The 22,534-nt window shown below is 36.7% G+C and overlaps 4 protein-coding genes across 13 annotated transcripts; 2 read left to right on the top strand and 2 right to left on the bottom strand.

Annotated features, from left to right (window-relative positions):
• Positions 1-9,843: 9,843 nt before the first annotated feature.
• Positions 9,844-13,884, bottom strand: LOC122565729 (plancitoxin-1). Of its 5 annotated transcripts, none has more exons than XM_043722012.1 (8): positions 13,750-13,884; positions 13,109-13,363; positions 12,174-12,295; positions 11,859-12,036; positions 11,247-11,739; positions 11,061-11,163; positions 10,842-10,998; positions 9,844-10,777 (listed from the first exon to the last, which is right to left on the bottom strand). In XM_043722012.1, the coding sequence occupies exons 3-8, from the start codon at positions 12,281-12,283 to the stop codon at positions 10,670-10,672; spliced, it is 1,149 nt and encodes a 382-aa protein (XP_043577947.1). In that variant the 5' UTR covers positions 12,284-12,295; positions 13,109-13,363; positions 13,750-13,884; the 3' UTR covers positions 9,844-10,669. The 5 variants fall into 5 exon arrangements, with proteins under 5 accessions (XP_043577947.1, XP_043577946.1, XP_043577948.1 ...); XM_043722011.1 differs by lacking the exon at positions 13,750-13,884 and adding an exon at positions 13,674-13,745; XM_043722013.1 differs by lacking the exon at positions 13,750-13,884 and adding an exon at positions 13,674-13,745 and having other exon boundaries at positions 12,174-12,292.
• A 106-nt stretch (positions 13,885-13,990) lies between these two features.
• LOC122565719 (protein vav) lies at positions 13,991-18,602 on the top strand. 3 transcript variants are annotated; one of them, XM_043721992.1, is made up of 9 exons: positions 13,991-14,132; positions 14,313-14,833; positions 14,912-14,980; positions 15,602-15,791; positions 15,964-16,326; positions 16,401-16,721; positions 16,798-17,202; positions 17,276-17,547; positions 17,619-18,602. In XM_043721992.1, the coding sequence occupies exons 2-9, from the start codon at positions 14,424-14,426 to the stop codon at positions 17,974-17,976; spliced, it is 2,388 nt and encodes a 795-aa protein (XP_043577927.1). In that variant the 5' UTR covers positions 13,991-14,132; positions 14,313-14,423; the 3' UTR covers positions 17,977-18,602. The 3 variants fall into 3 exon arrangements, with proteins under 3 accessions (XP_043577927.1, XP_043577928.1, XP_043577929.1); XM_043721993.1 differs by lacking the exon at positions 15,602-15,791 and adding an exon at positions 15,149-15,275; XM_043721994.1 differs by lacking the exon at positions 13,991-14,132 and adding an exon at positions 15,149-15,275 and having other exon boundaries at positions 14,765-14,833.
• Positions 18,603-18,722: 120 nt separating this feature from the next.
• On the bottom strand, positions 18,723-20,645 carry LOC122565733 (torsin-1A-like). Its single transcript, XM_043722021.1, has 5 exons — positions 20,556-20,645; positions 20,175-20,243; positions 19,754-20,015; positions 19,404-19,669; positions 18,723-19,328 (listed from the first exon to the last, which is right to left on the bottom strand). The coding sequence occupies exons 3-5, from the start codon at positions 19,938-19,940 to the stop codon at positions 18,732-18,734; spliced, it is 1,050 nt and encodes a 349-aa protein (XP_043577956.1). The 5' UTR covers positions 19,941-20,015; positions 20,175-20,243; positions 20,556-20,645; the 3' UTR covers positions 18,723-18,731.
• LOC122565744 (cytochrome b5-like) lies at positions 19,546-22,080 on the top strand. Of its 4 annotated transcripts, none has more exons than XM_043722041.1 (5): positions 19,546-19,602; positions 20,854-21,001; positions 21,094-21,222; positions 21,319-21,377; positions 21,705-22,080. In XM_043722041.1, exons 1-5 carry the CDS (start codon positions 19,580-19,582, stop codon positions 21,787-21,789), a joined length of 444 nt encoding a protein of 147 aa, XP_043577976.1. In that variant the 5' UTR covers positions 19,546-19,579; the 3' UTR covers positions 21,790-22,080. The 4 variants fall into 4 exon arrangements, with proteins under 4 accessions (XP_043577976.1, XP_043577975.1, XP_043577979.1 ...); XM_043722040.1 differs by having other exon boundaries at positions 21,699-22,080; XM_043722044.1 differs by having other exon boundaries at positions 21,667-21,883.
• The last annotated feature ends 454 nt before the right edge of the window (positions 22,081-22,534 follow it).

The following is a 22,534-nucleotide window of genomic DNA, read 5'->3' as shown; positions in this document are numbered from 1 at the left end:
AACTCGTTAATTCGTTTTTCCTCAATTACCAAGCGTTCTATCTGGAAAAATGTTAAGTATCGAACGAGCGAATGTGATTCGACGACTGATAAGAAACACGGACGAGATACGGGAGAACCGTTGCGAGTAAACATCGACACCGTGCGATGGATTAAACTGTCTAACGACAACGGCGAAACGACGCATTCGATCGTAATAACGAACTGAAGAGGAGGCGGTCTTTCCTGCAACTTCTCGCCAGGTTCGTTACAACGAAATAAACGCTTGAGAGCAACGAGACAGACAACGAACGGAAACGCGATCAAAGTTCCAGAGAAAGGAGTAACGTCCCTTCTCCATTTGTTCATATCAGACCAGTTCTCCGACTCGCGATAAGTTTGCTGGTCCAAGTTTCACGGACCAACTTCCGTCTTGCGCGCTACTTTCCTTTTGCTCGCCAGTAGTTTATCCCCGTGCAGGTGGACCCAGTACTCCTCTATTTTTTCCACTTAATTGTCCGGACACTTGGCCGTCTAGCCTTCCTTCAGACTTTCTTCTTTCTTCGAGGGGTAAGTGGTTCGAGAGTCGCGATCGGAAGATACTTCACGCGAGCGTTCGCTCCGTCGTATCGTATCGTATCGTATCGTATCGTATCGCGTCGCGTCGCGTCCAGTCGCGTCCAGTCGACGTTCCATGGAGCACAAGGGATGTTTCTCTCCTCCTTGTCGACCATCGAGTACCCTCGTTCTGAGAAAGACTCGTATAACACATCGTACAACAACATCGGGAACAAAAGAATTTTAAACAACCTCGTAACAAGTTGTACAGTTTTCGAAACAGACCTCGTTTCCCGTCGTTCTTCTCGTTACGTTTCGCTGGTAATTTCTCTCTCGCGATATGTACACGACTATAGTACCGGCCATCCGAGGAAAATGAATACGAAGGATATATATATCCGGCTTTAAAACGAATTAAAAGTTAAAACACAAGGATAATTCGTGGAAGAACGAAGCTGGTGAAAACGCGTTACTTTGAAGCGCGGTATCGCCTTTCCTCGTTCGGCTTTCTTCCTTTTAGCGGCATCTCGTTCTTCCCTTTCACCCACTTTTTCTCCTCGTCCCCCTCTATTCTTCTGGCGAATCGCTCATTGTCCCTTCTAATGGCGCTTTCATTCCTACCGTTTCGTCCTTCGTCACCTTCGAGCAGGCTTTACCATCGTTTAATCGAGCACGCGATGAGATTTTCGAAATCGGCCACACTCCGACGACAATCCGACTAGGTATGTGCTTGAAACGAGCTTGCGTGCAAACGACAGATTCGATTTTCGACCCATTTGCGGCACCACATTCGCATTCCACGAATCCTTCTCCCGGAGAAACACTCGAGAAAATACTTAACATTTCGAGCCGTTTGATTCAGACAGATCTCGATAATATTATATTAACCAGTAATTTCTTCTCTTTATAACGACGCTCGTTAAAAACATGCAAACTAACTAACGTTTCGTTATCGTTGATATATTAATTTACGTTCGTTGAATCACGCGGTATCGTTAACAACGAATAATCGAATTTCATCGGTTCCAGACAGAGATAGAAGCTCTTTAACGATTGGAATAAAAAAGGTAATCGTTCGTTAAAACGACAAACGAAAAACGATACTACTCCGTTTCGAATAAAACGACGATACGCACGATGACAGTCGGAGAATATGTGCTTCGCGTACTTGTTATTAGAATCTTAAACTGTTCGTCGCGATATTGTCAACGAAGCGGCATCGGTTGAATCTCGATGACGCGTGAAAACAAAGCGTGCGTTCCAGGTGTGTGGTAGTGGTGGTGCCGACGAACATCGTTCTACTCGGTAATTAAACGGCGCATAAATACGATTTCGGCTAAATTTCCTTTATGATCTCCGTTCGAAGATAAGACAAGCACGTTTCCATCGTTATACGCACGTTGAAACATCGCTGCGTAATAGTTACTAATGAATATCGTCGATAGTGTCGATCGCATGGTATCTCTCTGGAAACGCGAGAAGACAAGAAGGATGCAAAGATCTAGAAAGTGCGGTATTCCGGCGAAAGATGCAAGGGAAATGTCCGAGAAGACGCTATTCCCCTATTTAAAACAAATAAGGAGCAGAGCAAGACGTTAAAGGATATATGTAAGAAAAAGCGGCTGGAATAGGATCCAACGAAGAAGGAAAATAATGGAGAGAAAATATGACGTAAAAAAAGAAAGTCTTGAAATTGTAAAGAACCTAGACGAGGGTGTCGGATTCAGAGACAGAGTTTTATTTCAAAGGATTCAAGCGTCACGTTACCATTCCTACGCCCCTTATTACTACAACACGCGATACACGATGATTCTAAATATTCCATGAAACGCTTCATTTGCCACATTAAGAAAAATCTTACGATCCTCTCTATTTCGTTAGCTTTTACGCGTAACGTTAAAATCGTGTAACAGTAATATCGCGTATAAGCTTTCAAATAATTCTCTGTATAATTTACATACGTGGACGAATGTTACAGACTCGTAGGAAAACAGACTGTAGCTAGAAAATCGAGGTTTCTTCGACCAGTGTCACAGACCAACCTAACAGACTAACGTTCGAACGTTCCTATTTATCGAATCGTAATTGCAGCGCAGTTTGCCAAAGCTTCGCCATCGAAAGTTCACGCGCTAAGCAATACAGGCAGAGTTGGAGTAAGTCGTAGTCTCCGAGAACGAGACTACGTTACCGCGACGCCTCTTTCGCGAAACAGAACGTCGAGTCGAATGGAACGTACGAAACGAGAAACTCCAACTTGACGAAACCTCTGAACTTTGGTTCAGCCGACGCAAATTCCTAATGCTTTGTGCATGATGCGTCTATTACGGGTTCGATCGTATGTTTCAGATAGATTCGTCGTTGTCGTACGATGTAATTACGTTCTAAAGCTACATTTATAAAATGGAACCAGAGAAGTTTTAACAACTGACAGGCTCGGAATCGCTAGGCTGTAGGCTATATATAAAATGATTCGTGACAAGCGAAACGAGAGCATACGACTCTTCCGAGTTGATTTCGATTTACGAGCATGGCCAACGAAAAGCTAAGAATAAACGAGAGAAGGTGGATGCGATAAAATAAGAGAGGAGAGAGAAAGGACAGAATGCAGGATCAATGAAGTCGATTCTAACTAAACTACGGAAAATGATAAAAAAGAATACGTTGGGACAGAAGCTTTTGTTTTCTTTTTTTTATTCTTCCCTCTTGACCTTCCCCAGTCCTCTATCTTCTCGTACGTTCTCTCGTTGGTCTTGCTTATTCAGCCTACGAAGATCGTGTTTTACGTCGGTCCTCGTCTCCTGCGGAACCGTATACCAAGGCAAATCTTGTCAAGAGTCCCTTCTACGAAAGAGAAAAGTAAACGTTGTCGTCCTCGTTCTCGTCTTCGTCGTCTTTTTCCATCGACCTCGTTTTTTATTACAACGACGTCTAGCTGGCAAGCCAATTGTACCAAGCGCTTTCTACTTCTCATCTTCTTCGCGTGTATGTTCGCGATACAAAAAGTAATATAAATCTACGAAAGTACCTATCTAATTTTATTCTACGCCGTTGATGGCCGTACATAAAGCGTAGCGAAGAAGTAGAACGATTAGATTTCATTTTTATAGGTACAGAGAATAAAGTAATCTACGTTGTACATCCTCGGTGCCTGTACGAAGTAATAATAAAGCCCGCCATTTCTCATCCGTACCCGAGGATACAAGATGACCGACAGAAATTCGACGATCGAACTTGAGATCAAGTTGGAAAGGCTAATCGTTGTATAAGAAACAGATGCGACGACGGAACTCGTACGTACGTATAGCGGAAACTTCGAAAACGAGGAGGGCTATTTCGTCACCCATTTTACCAGAAGCTGAGATAGTCGACACGGTTAGCAAGGTTGCTGCTAGTAGACACGCTCAAGAGAGACCCTCTTGAACTGAAGGATACTCCAGAAAGCACGTACGAGACCTTGCGCGTCTGTCTCTCCGCTTGGCTAGACGGACTTGACGACATTTGTTAACAAAGAAGAACGACGTTCGATGATCCGCGTGGCCGAGTTTCGAGGGACACGCGGAAGAGGCAGAAAAGCGAGCAATTAGCGAGAGATCTCTCTATAGTAGCGGGAATCGGGAAAAATTACAAAATTTCCACGAAATAATTGGATTCGTTTAACTTTACAGAAAGTGACGCGGCATCGAAAATCGCCTGACAGACGAATTAATTCGATTCGTTGATATACAAACTGTCGTTCGATTGCACCGGTTGCGATTGTCTTTCTCGAAAGCCGTGTGCGAAAGGAGGCTGCGGTCGGTAAACGGCCCTACGGTATGTTTCCAAGTGGCAACCTCTTCCCCAACTCTCGAACAAACGGTGAAAGCGAACAAAGTGGAATCACCGCTTAAAACAAGTAAGTAGTTTGTACCCTTTCGTTGCCGATTGTCTCAAGTCTAGGCCGCTGTGTGATATAAGTAAACTCTAGCCGCTAACCTTCCCCATACTCGTACATTTCCCTTATTCTTCCAAGACCCTCGTTCCGTGTCGCGTCTGCTTCTCCTTTTTAGCATTTCTCCGAAACGCTTCCATTTCTTTCCGCGTCTTTGATTTTTTCAATAATATTACGATACCATGTAAACGCTATCGACTCCGCAGACACGATACACCATTTTTGCGTTTTATCTCGCGGCGCGACTATATTGTGGCTATATTATCTGCGTTTCCATTTTGTCGGCATTTTAAACCCAGTTCTGCGCATCCATCTTTGATTACGTGCATTTTTATCGGCACGTCTCTTTATATTCGTCCGGTAACAGGAAATGTTTTCATTTTGACAGCTTCACCGACACATATTCTGTTTAGCCTGTTTCTTAAGCACGCGCATTTCTCTATCTGCCAGACAAACCTGTGCCACTCACTGGCGCATTTTCAGACCGCTAATGCATCCCTCGATGCCTCACCACCTACCTTGCGAACGGCACACAAATGCTCTTCGAGTACTCCTCTATCTACGTCGAGAGAGAAGAAGAGAAAGTCTGAGAGAAAGGGAGAGAATAGAAGCGAAGCGGTTCTGGTTTGCCTGTTCTAGATTGCTTCTGTAAATACCGGTCGGATCTCCGAGCAGCCTGTCTAACGTTCAACGTCTGTTTCTACCTCCACGGTTTGCCAACACGAGAATCTCTTTCCTTCGATGGTTTATCGAAGACACTGATTAAGGCTAGAACCCTCGACACGGCCGGATCTTTCCGAAATTTTAGACGTCCGATACAGGACGCTAATGGAAAACATCGCCCGTTGAAGGTTTACTCTACAAACCGATACATTTTCCGTATGTAATACGAACGACGTTTAATAATCAAAGCGTTCTATCGCGAGGGACCAATTTCTATTCCGAAACGTGTCGTGCAAAATTAATTTCAAAGCGCGATGGTTTCGATCGATGATAATTTTCGCGTTATCGTTTACTCGGATCAACGAGGGCAGATGAAATAACGAGAGAAGAAATAATGCGACAGGATAAAGCGAACCGAAAGGCAAGAAAAAGTCAGAGAGGATAGGAAAACTTGTTACCTCAAATCCCAAAGTAGCATGGGCGCTAATGTAATATACATTCATGAGCACCAAATCAACCCTTTCCATTGTCCAACAAAATTTGCCAGAGAACACAATGAAGACCATCCCATCTAACACCTCTACCTACTTCATCTGCTTTTCTCTTGTATCCTTTTCGCTACCTTTATCCCCGGGCTTCGTCTCTTCCCTTCTACTCTTCCTCCCTATTTCCTTTCTCGGCCCGCACTAGTCATACGTTAACTCGGAATGCCTTGTAGATTTATTCGCAGCATGTAATTGGTCCATTTCTCTCGAGATTCTTGTCGACCAAAGCTTTAAGTTTTACTTCGCGTTTTAACTGTATTTGAAATAGCAGCAAGGTGAAAATTTCGCCATAGAACACGATTCTTTAGATCCGTATTTACGTAGTTCCCCGTCGTGAATCAATTATAACCTCGACGTCAATTGACGCGTTAGTAGAGATATTTTCTCCTCTTCGTACAAATAAATTTTGCATCTTGACAGACATCTTCCTCGTTTCTCCTGTTCTTCCCAATCTTGCTTTCTTCTTTCTTCTTTCTTATTATTTCAATATCAAAATAAATTAATCTATAAATGCTTGGATCATACTAAATTCATACCGAGGATCTTGTTGATGATACCCGACAATTACTAATGGAAAACATTGCTCGCTCGTTTATCTCTTATTCTCTACTTGTTCCTGCATTTTGTCTAGACTCGTTCTATCGGAAAGTTAAGCTTATTGATCACGCGCTCAATTACTCCACCGAAGCTTTCCAGATACTCGACAACAACCATTCCATTTGCATTTCTTGCATTTCTCACTACCGCGTTTCTCCCTTTTCGTTTGCTTCTTCTTCGGATCGCCTCGTTAACGATTTCACCAACCGTATCTTTTTCAAATCGAACAGCAGATTGCTAATGAACGTTCATTCGCGATCGAATTCACTTTCCATTTCTGACAGTTCATCGTTTACGAACTATCCAAAAGTTACGCTTGCAATAAACCGAATATACAAATCCTTAATCTGTAGCTGGAAGGTCGTAACGTAAGATAAAAATCTGATACAGATAAAAAAAAAATGATATTTTTGTAATGAAAACTAAAGTTTTGTTACGGTCTGAAGAGTTGGACTATACATAAAGCCAGTCGACGTTACGGGATTGATTCTTCTTCTTCTTCTTCTTCTTTCTCCTCTTCTTCTTCCACTTCTTCCACCTCTCCTTCTGCCTTTTCTCCTTGAAAGAAAAGTTCCGACTAACGGACCCGGCTTCCCTCCGGGAGTTTTATTACGCTGGAGACGCGCTTATCCTAGCCACAGATTCGCGCCAACATATCCTCGGCTGTCGATAAGTCTACGACCGTACGAGAAAAAAGGACGACGGCGGAAAGAAAAAAGCAAGTAGAAATAACTGAAGAGTGCGGTAAGAACAGATTCCAGAATCATTTCTTATCGGATACTAGATTTTATATTTCCTCGTTTCTTCTATCGTTTCGTAAATACTTGCTAGTTACCGTCATCGATCCGACTGCGAATTCGATCGCGTGTAACATTCGAACGAAAGATCGATAGGGAGACGACTAATAGAAAAGCCGTTTCCTGAATCGAAGAAAACACTGTATACATATAGAGAAACGAAAAGGAGAAGATTGACGACGAAAAGAAGGAAACACCGGGTACTTTAAACGACGAGGTAAAGACAAAGAGGATACAACCCCAAAAAAGGAGAGAATACCTCTCGTGCCAGAGATGGAGATGCCAGGCAGCCGAGAGCTGCTTAGCCTGGAATTCCGTTGATGGATGGAATTCACTTCGTGCCGACGAGTAAGTATAATAGAAGTGAAGTTGGGCCTCGTGATGCCTACTGTTGCTGAATAGAAGCTTCGTTAGGCTTTGTCTAAGCGGAGTGCTGCAGCTTTACCCCTGCCATCCGCAATTTCCACCGCCACGCAACCCTCGCCCTCATCCTTCCAGTTCCTACCTACTTGAATTATTCTCTACCGCGTCTGTACGAGAGCGGACCGCCTCGCTACGCTACAGTCTTAACATTGCGTTTGCGATTTTCTACTTGCTACCCTCTGATTCTCTACTCCCGTTACCAGCATCGTTATCCTTATCTCATCCACACCCACATACCCCTACTCTCCTATCCTGTCCATTTTATAATTCCTTTTCGCTTCGCCTTTCATAATCTTTCGATATAAGAACAAACTATCTGCAGAGGAACGCGAGAAAAAGTAAAATATCTAGGCGAGGAAGACTGAAATATCTTATCTTCGATTTGCAAATCCAACAACGAGGAAGTAATAAGTCGACGGTTATGAGTCAACGACACTTCCGTCGCCTGATAAGTTCTCAGTAAGTACCGGAAGCTCCGGGTTGAAACTACGACGGTGATGTATTCGAGTTCGGTTACGCCGAGACAGTTGTTCGAGGTAGTTTGCCGGCGATGTTGCAACTAGAGAGAACCTCCCTGATAGTTCCTACCGCCTTAATGCAGTTCCCGGTACAGTAGCGATGCACTCGCGCCACAATAAACCTCCAATGCTGCAGCTATGTACGTGTACGTTTTTATTTATATTCGTGTATTACGTTTACGTATCTCTTCATCGGACAACATACACGTTTAAAAGAGAACTGCGTTACCGTGTAGGATCAAATCGTTACCAATCATACGACCGTTACATAACATACGTCTCTAAGTTTTAATTTTATTATATTATTTTATTAATATTAAACTATAGATACCTTTGTTACATAAGCATATCCAATTGAATCAAGAAACACGTGTAACATCGATCACGATCTTAACCTATAAACATATTCGATTCGAATGATCGAATTTGAAAGAACCGTCTACCAAAACTTAACCCAGTTTTCGATATTACGGCTTGATCGATAGCGATTATCAAGTGTTTTTTACTTACCAAAGCGTAACGATTCGTCACGGTTGCGGGAAAATCGTTGAGTTGATATATCGTCGCAACAGTGAAAGCCGGCAGAGTCTCATTTTCAACTAAAAGGAGCCACTATGATTTCTCTCTCACACACGATATGAATAGATATAAGGCAATATTAAAGTTCACACGTAAAGCTACCCGGTACGATACATACCTGTACATAAACTATAGACACGAAGCTAGGGTAGGTGATAAAGGCCGCAGGATGTTGGTAACCGGAGGAAAAAGGATGGTGGAAGCTCGCGCATGCGCACCGTTAACGTGCTTAAGTACACACGCGGAGCACGACACACGATGGTTTCGTGCATATAACGTTGCGCGTATATTTGGACGGTGCACAAGATTTTAGTATGCAGAACAGGCTGCCTTTAATGCTGAAATATCGCCGCGAACGCCGCAGCATCGTCTTCTCATCTTTCCAGCCGCCAAAATTTCATGGCCTTTTACGACACTGCTATGTACTTCAACCGAAATCTGCGCCCCATCGAGCACGCCAACTCAACGGTACGTGACACGAAACACATATATCAATGATATTTCACTAACTTGGTATACGATCTCCCGTTTTTTCTTTTTTTTTTTTTTTTCAAAATATGTCACTTTCGCGAAAGAATTTCTTCTGATAAATCATATTTTCCCCGCTATATGCATTAGCGCCACGAACAAACCTTTTCATACATCGATAGCCAGAAGAAATATATAGTAAATGACGATTTCGATACATCGAACGACGATGAATACATGTATACATGTGTGTATGTGTATACACACACGCGCGCGCGTATGCGCACGCACGTCGAAAGTAAAAAGTACCGGAGTCTGTTTTTTCGAATCAGAGAAATGAATAAGTATGACAATGTAGACTTCAAGAAATTGACCGAGTGTTGCCAGCTGCCAGCTGCCAGCTCTGTATTAAAGGAATCTCTGCGTTCCTGCTCTTAATCCCCTTTCAGCGACAGCCAGCTTGTTTTTCCAAGCATCCGCTTCCAGATGCTTTACCGAACTCCCTCGCTTCTTGTTTTCGCCGTTGTTTTGTCTCCTGGCAGCATGCAACGGTTGATTCACGCCTGGATGAACACCTACGAATTTTAACCCTCTCCACCTTCTCTACCCATCGACCTTTTCATCCAAACCAGTTTATCTCTTTTCTCTTTTTCTTTCTGTTGTCCTAACGTTTCTCTGGTGATTGACGAGGCTGCGTCAAATCGTATTCGTATCGTTCGTTTCACAATACGAGCATTGTATTTATTCGCCATAAGGAAATATTAAAGATGGGATTATAGGTCAAGGCCGTGTGATGCAACATGCATTTATTGCCATGATAATAGCTCTTATCAATGCAATATTTGGACAACCGTTTTTTCTCCGCGAGCAAAGAAATCTCTGAAACAAAGTCTATCAAAGTGGTCGAGAAACTTGAAACAGCCGATAAAGAACGGACCGAAGTTCAGCCGATTTCTTGGAATTTTCATTAAAGAGCAAATCGTTTCTCCCTCCTTCCGCTTACTAAACCTCGACAACTTTCTTTTTTCTTTCATTAACGGCACGTCGAGCTCCTCTGCAATTTCCTTAGATAGACAATAAGCACGGTTGAGAAAAAGAAAGACGAAACTAGAGGCGGTGCAGGAAGAGTCGCTGCCGCCTTTCATAAAATCCAATTTAAGAACTGCTTCTGATCCCCGTCGTTCGTCCTTATTCCGTAGTAATAGAGAGCCACCGAGACCTCTTCTTTATACACTTGCAAGTAAACTGCAGTTAATATGACGGTTATTACTTTGTATCCTCACACTGGTGTCGCACAACTTTACGATGTATATCGACGAAATATCCGTTACGGACATAATGTAAAATCGATTAAAACATCGTTATTTCAGGATCTTCTATCTATATGTACACTTGTATATATATATATATATATATGTATGCACCAATGATTCATGCTTTTAAAGTGATAATCGTTTTTCTTCTTTTATAGACTCGTTCGTATAAAATATCTTTGAAACTCTCAAGTTATCGTATCAATTTTATTAGTATCATTTCTACGCGTTAATGTTTTATCAGGTATGTAATTTTCATTGTAAAAAGCGGCGAATGAACGCATTGTATCTTGCTAAAGTCTTTACGTATGATTACAAGGCTCTATGTCATTTATAATATTACGATATTCAGTCCACAAACGAGCCTCTTTGAAACATACGATTCCACCGCCTCGAGAATACTGTGTATCCTAAACAAAGAAATATCTTCAACGTTTTATAATTGTAAACGTTTCTAGAAAAAAATATACTTACGGCTCTGTTGATATCACCAATGCAAACCCAGTGATTAGCGGACTTTTTGGTGTTTGTAATAGCCCATTTTGAATGGTCCTGACTACTGGCAAAATTCACATTCGCCACGTCGAATTCAAGGCTTTTGACATTGTAGATTCTGAATAATTGACGAATTCTTGTAACAAAGAAGAATGATAGAGAATATCGAAACAAAGATTAAAAAACGAAGCTACCTACTTTCTACGGGTACAGACTGACGGTAACTTGCCTCGACCATTCAACCATGACTGAACATATAAATCTAACTGCAATTGTGGCGCTACAAAATCTCCGTATAAATCTGAACAGAATTTAAAGTTATATAGTATAAATATATCTTCTAAGATAGTGAAATGTAATTTAACGAGCATAATTTTTACTTACCTTTGCCCCATTTTCCATCCTTAGCGAACGAAATGAATTCAATCATTCTTAGAGATTTTATTACAGCTTTATGGTTGTAGGGAGGAGTTTTGATATGTTTCTGATTGATCGCATTTTTCAATACTGGGTACTGTTTATCAAGTATATCAGGAATATTTTTCGCATACACTGCTATTTCGTTGTACATTAATTGTTCTCCAACAATATCGAACTGATCACTGCCAAGGGAAATACATAAAAAACTTTGTCCGTAAAACGTTCCACTTATCGGATAACTGTATTTGCCATCGGCAGTAATATTTTCCCTTTTTAACCCTCGAGTTTGCACACCACTTTTAGGAACTGGAGGGAAATTTGGAACGCTGTGAATTAACCAGAAGCCTTGCTCACTATTTGCCATCACTACACCCTTTGTGTGACCAAAGCTCCAGACATAAGAAGAATTTGGTGGACTATCGTTATATAAACTCCATATGCTTTCATTCTCGTTATCCTACAATAATAAAGCATCATAGTGTTCACATTTTTTTTTTTTAATTAAATAAATAATTGCCGTTATCACGAGATGAGAACCTAATTAAAGTCGTTAATTAATGTTTACTAAATGCTTACCTGATTGTAAAGCGGCGCTAATGTAATTCCAGGGATGGAATTGTTCGAACCGATGGGCCTTGAAGACACTTGCCAGCCGGTTTCAATAGTTGCATTCGTTATGTACAGATAAGCAATTCCTTTTCTAATCAAGGGATTGCTACTTGTTTGAACTTTTGGTAACTTATAAAGCACGTACCTAAAATAATAGCATTATTTTCAGTTTACATCTAAATCGGATGTAAAACTAATTGCGCGGGAAGTGATTTGAGAATAAAGCGGAAGCATGGCGTTTCCAAGGCTTTACGAAAGATAAGGATACAATTATATATTTACCAATCCACCGGTACATATTCTTCATCTTTACATTGTAATTTATTGTATCGGTCGCCACATATAACGTTACTCACGATTACTAACGTAATTGCGTAAAATATAACTTTCATTTTCTCGATCTTCTATTGGAATAAAACAAATAATTACAGAAATAAAACAATGTCTAAGCGATTCTCTTTAAAATCTAATTCGAGAAAAAAAAAGATAATGTAGCATTTCGTACACTTTTCATTCAGATCAGTTAATATCTTCAGGATAAGTAGCTACGTTAATACGTAGCACAAGTATTATAACATTACGAATATCAACGACAAATACTACATAGATTAGATAATTATCACACAACAGTTTGAATAAAACACCGTTCGGATTTATATCTATCTATATGAAAATATATAATCCCCAATAGGTGTATAATAATCCCCGAAAAGTATATAAAAAAAAAAAAAGAGAGATTAGTTTAATAATTTTCTACATGAATACGTATATTTTGTATGTGCTTCGTATTTTTTAATTTACAATAGAAAGAGAGAACTAGTCTATGTATTTTTTTATGTAAACTATTTCAGTAAACTTACTTGTTTCATTGTAAATGGTATTTCATGCACGCGACCTAAATGGAAAGTTGTACGAAAATAGCGCGGCATGAAACGTGTTGAAGGTTTTACTCATGAAACAAAGTCATAGTAAAATATATGCTATGATAACAACGTACAATATTGTTCGAGTACATTGACGAAATTAAAATATTTGAAATCTTCATTCTTTTCCTATGTTCTTTTCTTTCTCTTTTTCTTAATAAAACGTATAATATTTATAACTTTTATGGTGATAAATAGAATATACGATGATTCACATCGTGTATATATATATATATATACACATATTGTGTCAGACATATTATACATGATGAATAATTTATTAGATATATTTACCGTGATCTGCCGTTTTGTGTAAGTACAGTACAATATCGCTCAACAGCTTTCAAGCGGAGACGTTGTTGTCATTACATCGACGATTCAACACACTGCACAATCATTGGAAGCAACTATACGTATAAGAATATGTCAAGAACGGTGAATGAAACATCACTTTACGTCATTGGAGTTTGTTTATCCTATTGGTTCATTGGTCAGAACATTCTTTTTCAAACGATACATTCATTACATTTATAACAATGAATGCGATTCCTAAAATAAATGTTTGATATTGTTGTACTTATGTATATACGTATAAAATTAGTATATGATAATATGTATCGATTATTTAAAATAATTCGATTATTTAAACAACCCACATTACCATCGTAAAGTAACATATTACAATTTTTATAATTTTTTTATTAAATAATGTGTCTAAGTTTCCTATATATACTATGTGTGTCAGAACAACAATTTATGATTTATAATTCAGTTTTAAATAATTTTGAATATATTACATTTATGATATTGTTGCAAACAAATGTAAAAAAGTATTATATTTTAGTAAATAAGTAATTACATTTTATAAAAATTCATCAACTTTAACAATTCGAAATGACGAGATTTTCACAATTCGGAATATAACGTTTACTTACACTTTACACAAACACTTAACTCCACCTATGGTTGGATACATAAAACAAACATTGCAACGAAAATAATATGATCGACTGCAGTGAAGTAGCAATATGGCGATCATAAGTTGCAGCGAGCCGAACGTCATAATACTATAATGAGAAAACAAGGCACATTGTGTGAAGTAATAACCGTATATTAAAGTTACAATTCCGCCAAATGCTTTCTTAGCAATGACACTGCCAATAAACCATTTTAAGCGGCACTGCAGATTCCGTTGAGATATCTTTTAAGAACCGACAAGCAACACAATAATGAATTCCTTTATAGAACTAGTTACAGAATGTTCTTAACACTGACAGAAGAACGAAGAAACAGTTTATAAATTCTTCGTCGGATGGAGGTATATTTTCAAAAGTGTTAATTACTTCAATAACATATGATCCATAATGTCTTTTATCCTAATATAATACTGCGAGTTATCTATTAAAATTGCACTCTTAGATATGATATTTTTTTTTTCATTTGTTAAGTTATATCCATATAAACTGTTATCTTTAACCATATTTTTATATCTTTACAGTTTCCCAGCATAAGAAAATACATTAACAAAGTCTTTATGGCTTAATGCACTATAGATTGAAAGAATCCGAATCATAAATTTTTAATATTTTGTATTAAAAACCAAAATAAAATGAGCCGAATAGAATGCGGTCCAGATAATGGAAGTGGCTGGCATGAATGTGTTAAATGGTTAACAAGATGCGGAGCTTTGAGAGCAGATCATAAAGCAAATTGGCCAGAGGCTACTGCTGTTGACTTAGCATATACCCTAAGGGATGGTGTATTGCTATGTAATCTTTTAAATACAGTGGATCCCGGTTGTATAGACATGAAAGATGTAAATCAAAAACCACAAATGGCACAATTTTTGTGCTTAAGAAATATAAAAGTATTTCTATCGGCATGTTCAACTACATTTGGCTTATCCGATTCTGAACTTTTTGAACCTTCTATGTTATTCGATCTATCAGATTTCCTTCGTGTATTGCGTACCTTATCAGCTTTATCAAATTGTCCTCGTTTGAGACGTAAGGGTATACCGTAAGTAATTTACTATTACATAATCTCTTCTACGCATAAATTATATTATTTTTTTATGCCAATAAATATTTGTTACAGAGGCTTTTCTATAGGTCATGGTAGATCGCAAGAAGATATTTATAAGGATTTACAAAGTGCTGGTGCAGGGTAAGCATTCAAACTTGTCAATGAAATTCCTTGATTTATAAATATATTTACAACTAAAATACGCAAACAATATATTTTGCTTAAAGATAGAAAGTTTATAGAATTATCATAAAAATTGATATATCAGAAACTATCTATATTATTTATAACTTATGTCAATGGGTTTAGTCCCACAACAGGAGTGGGGACATTTACCATGAAACCTAAGAGTATGGATGTAGATGAATCCCAAGTATATCAGGAATTACTCTGTTTCTCGAGTAATTCTCAACACGACTGGCCTTCCACAGAGAAGGTATCTGTCGTTTGCAACTTAAATGTTTGTTTTGCAATAAAAGTACCAAACATCACTGTATTCCATTATAAGAGAAGACAGTCGAGCATTTGCTTATTTGATGTATAAATAAATGTTATCCACACGTACAAATGTCTACAGCAAAATTATCTCAGTACAGTGATACTGGCACTATTCTGAACTTTATTCTACATTTGCTCTGAAAATTGATGTGCTAACTATATTTAGTATTAGTAACGAGTTGCTACAAATAGTTTAAGTTCGCAAGAAATTTTATTTTTTTCATGCATGAATAGTGCATGGCTGTTCATATTTTTATGCTAAAGCCGTGAAGACGAAGGTCGTCGCAGAAGATTTAGAAGGCGAGAGGGCGATGAGACAGGTGGAGGAGGCGACAATGAGGATCCAGTTGGGGAGGAAGATGGATATGGAGCATACTGCAGCCATGCTCAAAGTGAAGAAATCTACCAGGACCTTTGTAGTCTACACTTGCCACCTCCTCCATCTGTTGTACAGGTCGTTAAATATTTGTGTTTCTTACATGTATGCGATCATCAAAGATTCATCTCAGTGACATTTTAAAATTGTAAATCATAACATTAATAATTGATTTTGTTACGTATTATACTATTCTATATACCACATTGTTCCTATAAAAAAGAACTTTCTATCGATCTTTGTGAAACAGGATGGTGCAATCTCTGGAGGTGAAAAAAGGGATTATGTAATTCAAGAACTTGTTGAAACGGAACGAAATTATTCGGATGTCCTTAACAGTTTACTTAAACATTTCGCTAGACCTCTTTCCTCATTACTACGACCTGAAGATTCTGCGCGTATCTTTTTCGGCATAAAGGAACTTGCGGAAATTCATGCCGGATTTCATAGTCAACTTCGGAAAGCAAGAACTGGCGCCGCGTTAGCGCAGGTTTTTCTCGATTGGCGAGAAAAATTCCTTATTTACGGCGATTACTGCGCAAACCTTACTCTTGCTCAAAACACGTTGCAAGAAGCATGTGCGCGTTATGAATTAGTTAATCAAGAAGTTATTGTATGTCTTAAAACGTTTATCTTTAGTATATGATATCCTATGTGTCTTGTTCTTAATGAAAGTGGTAATTGCAGAGATGTCAACAAGAAGCAAATAATGGCAAATTCAAATTGCGAGATATTTTATCTGTCCCGATGCAAAGAGTATTGAAATATCATCTATTACTCGATAAACTTGTAGAAGAGACTCCTTGTGATTGGCTGGAAGATAGGCGTCACCTTGGGAAAGCTAGAGAAGTAATGGTTGATATAGCACAATATATTAATGAAGTAAAACGTGACTCAGATACATTGGACATTATAAGAGATATTCAGGCATCGATAATAGATTGGGATGTTCCAGAAGATGCACAATTAAAGGATTTTGGACGATTACTTAGGGACGGAGAGCTTAAGGTAATAATTTCGTAATAAGCATGTACGAAATTCTAAATGTCAACAAAACGTTACATTCGTCAACGTCATATTCTAGGTAAAAGCTCACGGTGACCAACGGGTAAAAGCTCGTTACGCATTTATTTTCGAACAAGTAGTATTGATTTGTAAAGCAGGTAGAGGAGAGCAATATTGCTATCGTGAAACCTTGCGTCTCGATGATTATCGATTAGAAGATCATACAGGAAGACGAACCCTTGGGAGAGATTCTCGATGGTCCTATCAATGGTTGTTGGTCCATAAACAAGAATATACTGCATACACTTTGTATGCAAGAACGGAAGAACAAAAGCAAATGTGGATCAAGGCATTGCAAGATGCAATGGATAATGTTAATCCTGCCGCGTGTCGCAATACAAATCATAAATTTAAACTTACAACATTTGACACTCCACGTAGTTGTCAGCGATGTGGCAAATTTCTAAAGGGTCGAATTTTTCAGGTAAAACTTTATTAATTGAAAGTTATTAAATATTGTAACATAGATCTTCTAATAAATTGTTCATTTGAAATAGGGCTATCGATGTGAGGTCTGCCGCTACGCTGTACACAAACAATGTATTGCACATTCGGGTCGGTGTATGCCAGTGCCTCCCCCACCTCCGCCTCCACCACCTCTACCATGTGAACGCGCTCTCTCGGTGAAATTATGGTTTGTAGGAGAAATGGGACGTGACACAGCATCAAATAAATTAGAACCTCGTGAAGATGGTACCTATATGCTGCGAGTACGGCCTGCCGGACAACCACGTTTGAAACACGAAACCAATTACGCTCTTAGTATCAAGTATGAGCTTCACATACATATTACCTTACATAAGTGTCAATCTTTTTAAAAATATTAATCTAATATTATAGGGCAGACGGAGCGGTAAAACATATAAGGGTATTTAAACGTGATGTTGATGGTGCTGATGTATATTATCTCAGTGAATCTCGTTTCTTCAAAAGTGTAGTTGAACTTGTTGAATATTATGAGCGAGCATCGTTATCAGAAAATTTTGAAAAATTAGATCAACGCCTGTTATGGCCGTATAGACGAGTCTTGGCTAAAGCATTATTTGATTTTCGCGGAGGAGAACGGAATCAGCTGAGCCTACGACGGGGTTGCAGAGTTGTAGTATTGAGCAAGGAAGGTGATGCTAAAGGTTGGTGGAAGGGAAAAATTGGAGATCAGGTAGGGTTTTTTCCAAAGGAATATGTTGAAGAAGAATAGCCATAAATTATACTACTTAGATATTCCTTTCATGTGATAGCACGATGATAAAAAATGTTTTACATCGTGCAATCATAATATTTTATTAAAACATGCCTCAATGGAGAACAAAAAGAAAAAATAAACTGGTATAACGCATTTTTACATTATATAAAACATAGAAAAATTTATCTTCACACATTAGTATCATTATAAAAATACAATTTATTTTGTTCTCTTTACTTGAGGTCGTGCTGTATCACAATCATATAAATAGAAAGTACATGTTCGTAAACGGGAACCGAGCGCATAAAAAGAAATATATATTTAGCTACTTGTATAGATCAAAAGAATTATAATTATTTTTCGGTATAATATGACAGTACGAATAGAGTTTCAAGAAGTCATAAAGATTAAAGTTGTCTATCTATTCTTGTATATTAGAATCATACAAAAGAAGAACACTTCGCCAAATGTTTATACTTCTGGACAGCTTTCTCCTTTATGACTATATTTTAAAGTCAATTGCCAAGACTCAATTGTATATACTGTAATTCTGTACTGTTAATGATAAAAATTTTAGCTATTTCTTAAATATAAGCATACATATACATAAATATATAAATAATCGCAACGTGATTATTGTAACAAATTAATTGTACTATTTTTTTAATTGTTACACAACTTTTCTGATTGTGCCAATAAGAATAATCAATAAAATTTAGATCTTATGAAAATGTTAACATAAAAAAGAGGTAATACTTATATACATATATCTAAAATTCTATTTTAGTCTTTTTATTAGCATATACAATAGCAGCCACTTTCTGTTCTAGTCTTTTACAGCCTTTAGTTGCATAAATATTATGCGGAGGAGGTCCAAAGACTACATATGATAATCCCTCTTCTATCATGTCATTAGTAGGATGTACTCCTCTGTTTAAAAAAGCTTTTTCTAAACACTTTTTCACATGTACCTCTTCAAGCGGTAAAAATGGCACATAATGGTCTATTACACTAGAGTCTATTGTATCACTATGATAGAAACCACCCTTTTCATTGAATGCTCCAATACTTATTAAATTTTCAAAATCTTGAAGCTTAGTTGTTCTCCTCTGTTTGCCTTCCCCCCAAAGTGTTAATAAACGCTGAGTAATGCGCGAACTACCTGTATTGGATAAAAATATGTAAATTGCTTTCCTCGTATTTATAGAAATGTTTGCGAGTCTCCATGATTTAACCCATGCATTGTAATCCAAAAATGGTACAAGAACATTTAGTAAGCCTTCTGGCATTTTATCCACTTCATCAAATACAAACATTGATCTTTCACATTTTTGTAAACTGTTAATAATAATTGTATATAATTCTTCCTGTGTAATATAAAATGGTATATCATATTCAATTTAAAATTGAGAAGTAACCGTTTAATAATAGTTGAAATATACCTTATATTCGTTTACTTTTTCCTGAAGAGGAAAGTCATTACGACCATTAAAAAAATGATAAAATTTGCTTTGGTCCCCATTTTTATAAAGAACCTTAGCAATCAATTGACTTATGTAAGTTTTGCCAGTTCCTGGTGGACCATGAAAACTCATAGTCAAAGCTTTGGGAGGACTGGATGAAGTTAGATGTCCATATAAGGCATTTATTATTACACGATGAGCAATTTCTTGTCCAAAAAGCTCTTTATTAAGAATATCATCTAATTCTAAAATCATCACATATATCCAGTTAATCTGATTATGCACGTACACATAACCTTCAATACCTTTATCCTACTTAATATACATACTGTCAATGTCAGAAGAAATATATTCGGTCGTACAACATTCTACAAAATTGCATTCTACATTTTGTATTATTTTACTGACTTTATTGAACCCAGATGATAACACTGACATAGCCGAAAATTCACATTTCACACAAACAGTTAATAAATTAATAACAATAAATACAGGCAAAGTGCCGGCAAAATTCATCTTATATTATTATTTAATTAATTGTATAGTTAACATTAATCGTATTCCGTAAAATTTAAACATCACTTGCCAACGCTAAAATAAAATATCAAGAATTATTTATCATAATATCAATTTACATAAAAATGTTCGTTCGTATTCCATCAACAGAACTGCATTCAATATAAACACTAGCATTCTAAAAAATGCTTTATGGTGTAGCTGTAACCTATAATCATTAATTTAGATACTTACATAACTGATATCGGTGATTTCCTATTGGTTCAACTTCAAAGTGTGAGATTTCGGGTTATTAACTAAAAACTGATATAAGAGATAACCATATAAATATTTAAACAGAATTAAATCAATTTATGTTTTATACCTAAATATAATTGTTTATATTACTACATCGATAAATACTTTTAACTTATAGGATACAATTAGTTATTACAATAAGCTATGAATGTTAAAATTTTGTAAATAATATTACATAGTATCTAACATTCGTTAAATACCCAATTTGCATAAAAGCATGCATCCTTATATTGTTAAAGTAATATTTATAGTTTCTAATACGTTATTTAAAATTAAATAGGAACAATAAAAAAAAATAACCCAGATAACCCTGATAACCTTGAAAAAATAAATAATTTTACAGATCTCTTCAGCGGTCAATAGGGTCAATATTACTATTATGAGTATACGAATCACTCACTAACTGATTCATAGAATTCAGACTGTAGCTACAGTCGTGGCTACTGTATAAGCCGCGGAATAAAATTTTTGCGTGATTTGTATTTTTTAAACAGAGCTTAACGTATTGAGCATTGTAAATTATACATCATTTACTACATTTCAATATTTTATTCATTCTTTTCAGTAATATTTATATAATACTTATATATTTACTATAAAATATTGTCTACTGCAGAAGAAAAAATATGGCGTCCGAAAATAGCACTGTTGATACCGCTTATACCAAATTTTACACGCGGGAAGAAGTCGCTAAGCATAATGATAGTAAAGATCTGTGGTTTATTATTCACAATAAAGTTTACAATGTGACTCAATTCATAAGTGTAATTATATACTTTATATGTATTTCTTTTATAATTGACATTTTTTAATAGAACTGCATATAAAAATATTTATTTTATATTTTAAATTCAAGCATCCTGGTGGAGAAGAAGTTCTTTTGGAACAAGGTGGTCGAGATTGTACAGAAGCCTTTGAAGATATTGGTCATTCAAGTGATGCAAGAGAATTAATGGAGATATTCAAAATTGGAGAATTAGTAGAAGTATGTATAAGGTTTAATAATTTTATGTCTCTCTTACCAATTCCTACTTTTTCTACCAATAACAATAATTAAGGACTAACAAATTGTTAATTTTAGGAGGAAAGAACACAGGGAAGCAACGATGTAACTGATGTGTCTGATGTAGATAATTCTAGGTATATTTTTTCATATATTAGTTAGTATATATAAAATATATATATTAATATATATATATTTTATTATTAACATCTTTCCTATATTGGTGCCATATTTATTATCGGTCATCGTCATTTATATTGATTGGATAGCACAATTGAAAATCTGAGTATATTATAAAATTACACTTATAGCAATATGTTTTGTTTTGATATATAGTCGCCATATGATTGTAATGTCATATGTAAGTGATTGTGCTATTCAAACTCATAAAATTATCAGAATACAAAATGTGTGATATGTAAATAGTCAATGCAGCATCGTGATGTGATCATTGCCAGTTGCAGTGGTTCTTGGCGATCGTGGCTGATTCCAATTGCTCTTGGGGTACTGGCGACTCTTGTCTATCGTTACTTTATTAAAGCACACTGAATCATTCCTAATATTTATTTTTTTGTAATCTGTATTATACATAAATGAATGTTATAAATAATTAATCGAAGAATACTATGTATATTGCACATAACTACGGTCTTGTTTTATGACATGAAATCGCACACACAAGCTGGCCTAGCATAAAAACATTTATAAAACAAAAATTCATTTGTTATATTTAAGCTAAAATACATATAAACACGCGTGCGCGCGCATTTCATACACATGTAACAATACGAATTATATTAACTGCAAGTACAAAAATAAAATAATTTTATTTACATACTGGTACAGAAGTTCCTCTGAAACAAAGGAACAAGAGTTGGCTCTAAATCAATATTTTAAAAACACATTGAGTGCAATTACAAGTTAAAGAATATATGAGCAAATTAAGAATTATTTTTTAAAAAATATTTAAACAATATTTAGAAGAATTCTTAAAGTTGCATTTGTCATAAACATATTTAAAATTAGTTTACATGTATAATCGACAATGCAATAATTTGTAATATTATGAGAATGAAATTGTTAAGTTTTCTATTGTAAAATTATATATATTATAAAATATGTTCTGTTATATTTCCAATATTGTATTTAATAATTTAATAATCCATTATCTCACAAATATATATATCTTCATATTAAAATCGCTTGAATATAATAAAAGCATGACTTTTATACTGTAATTACTTACTATAATTCGTTAAAACGCAAATATGGTCTTCAGTTGAGCTTCAGTAGA

Source organism: Bombus pyrosoma, linkage group LG3 (assembly GCF_014825855.1).
Source record: "Bombus pyrosoma isolate SC7728 linkage group LG3, ASM1482585v1, whole genome shotgun sequence".
Classification (NCBI taxonomy): Eukaryota; Metazoa; Arthropoda; class Insecta; order Hymenoptera; family Apidae; genus Bombus; species Bombus pyrosoma.
The sequence above is the reverse complement of the archived record's forward strand: the minus strand, read 5'-3'. Positions and strand labels throughout refer to the sequence as shown.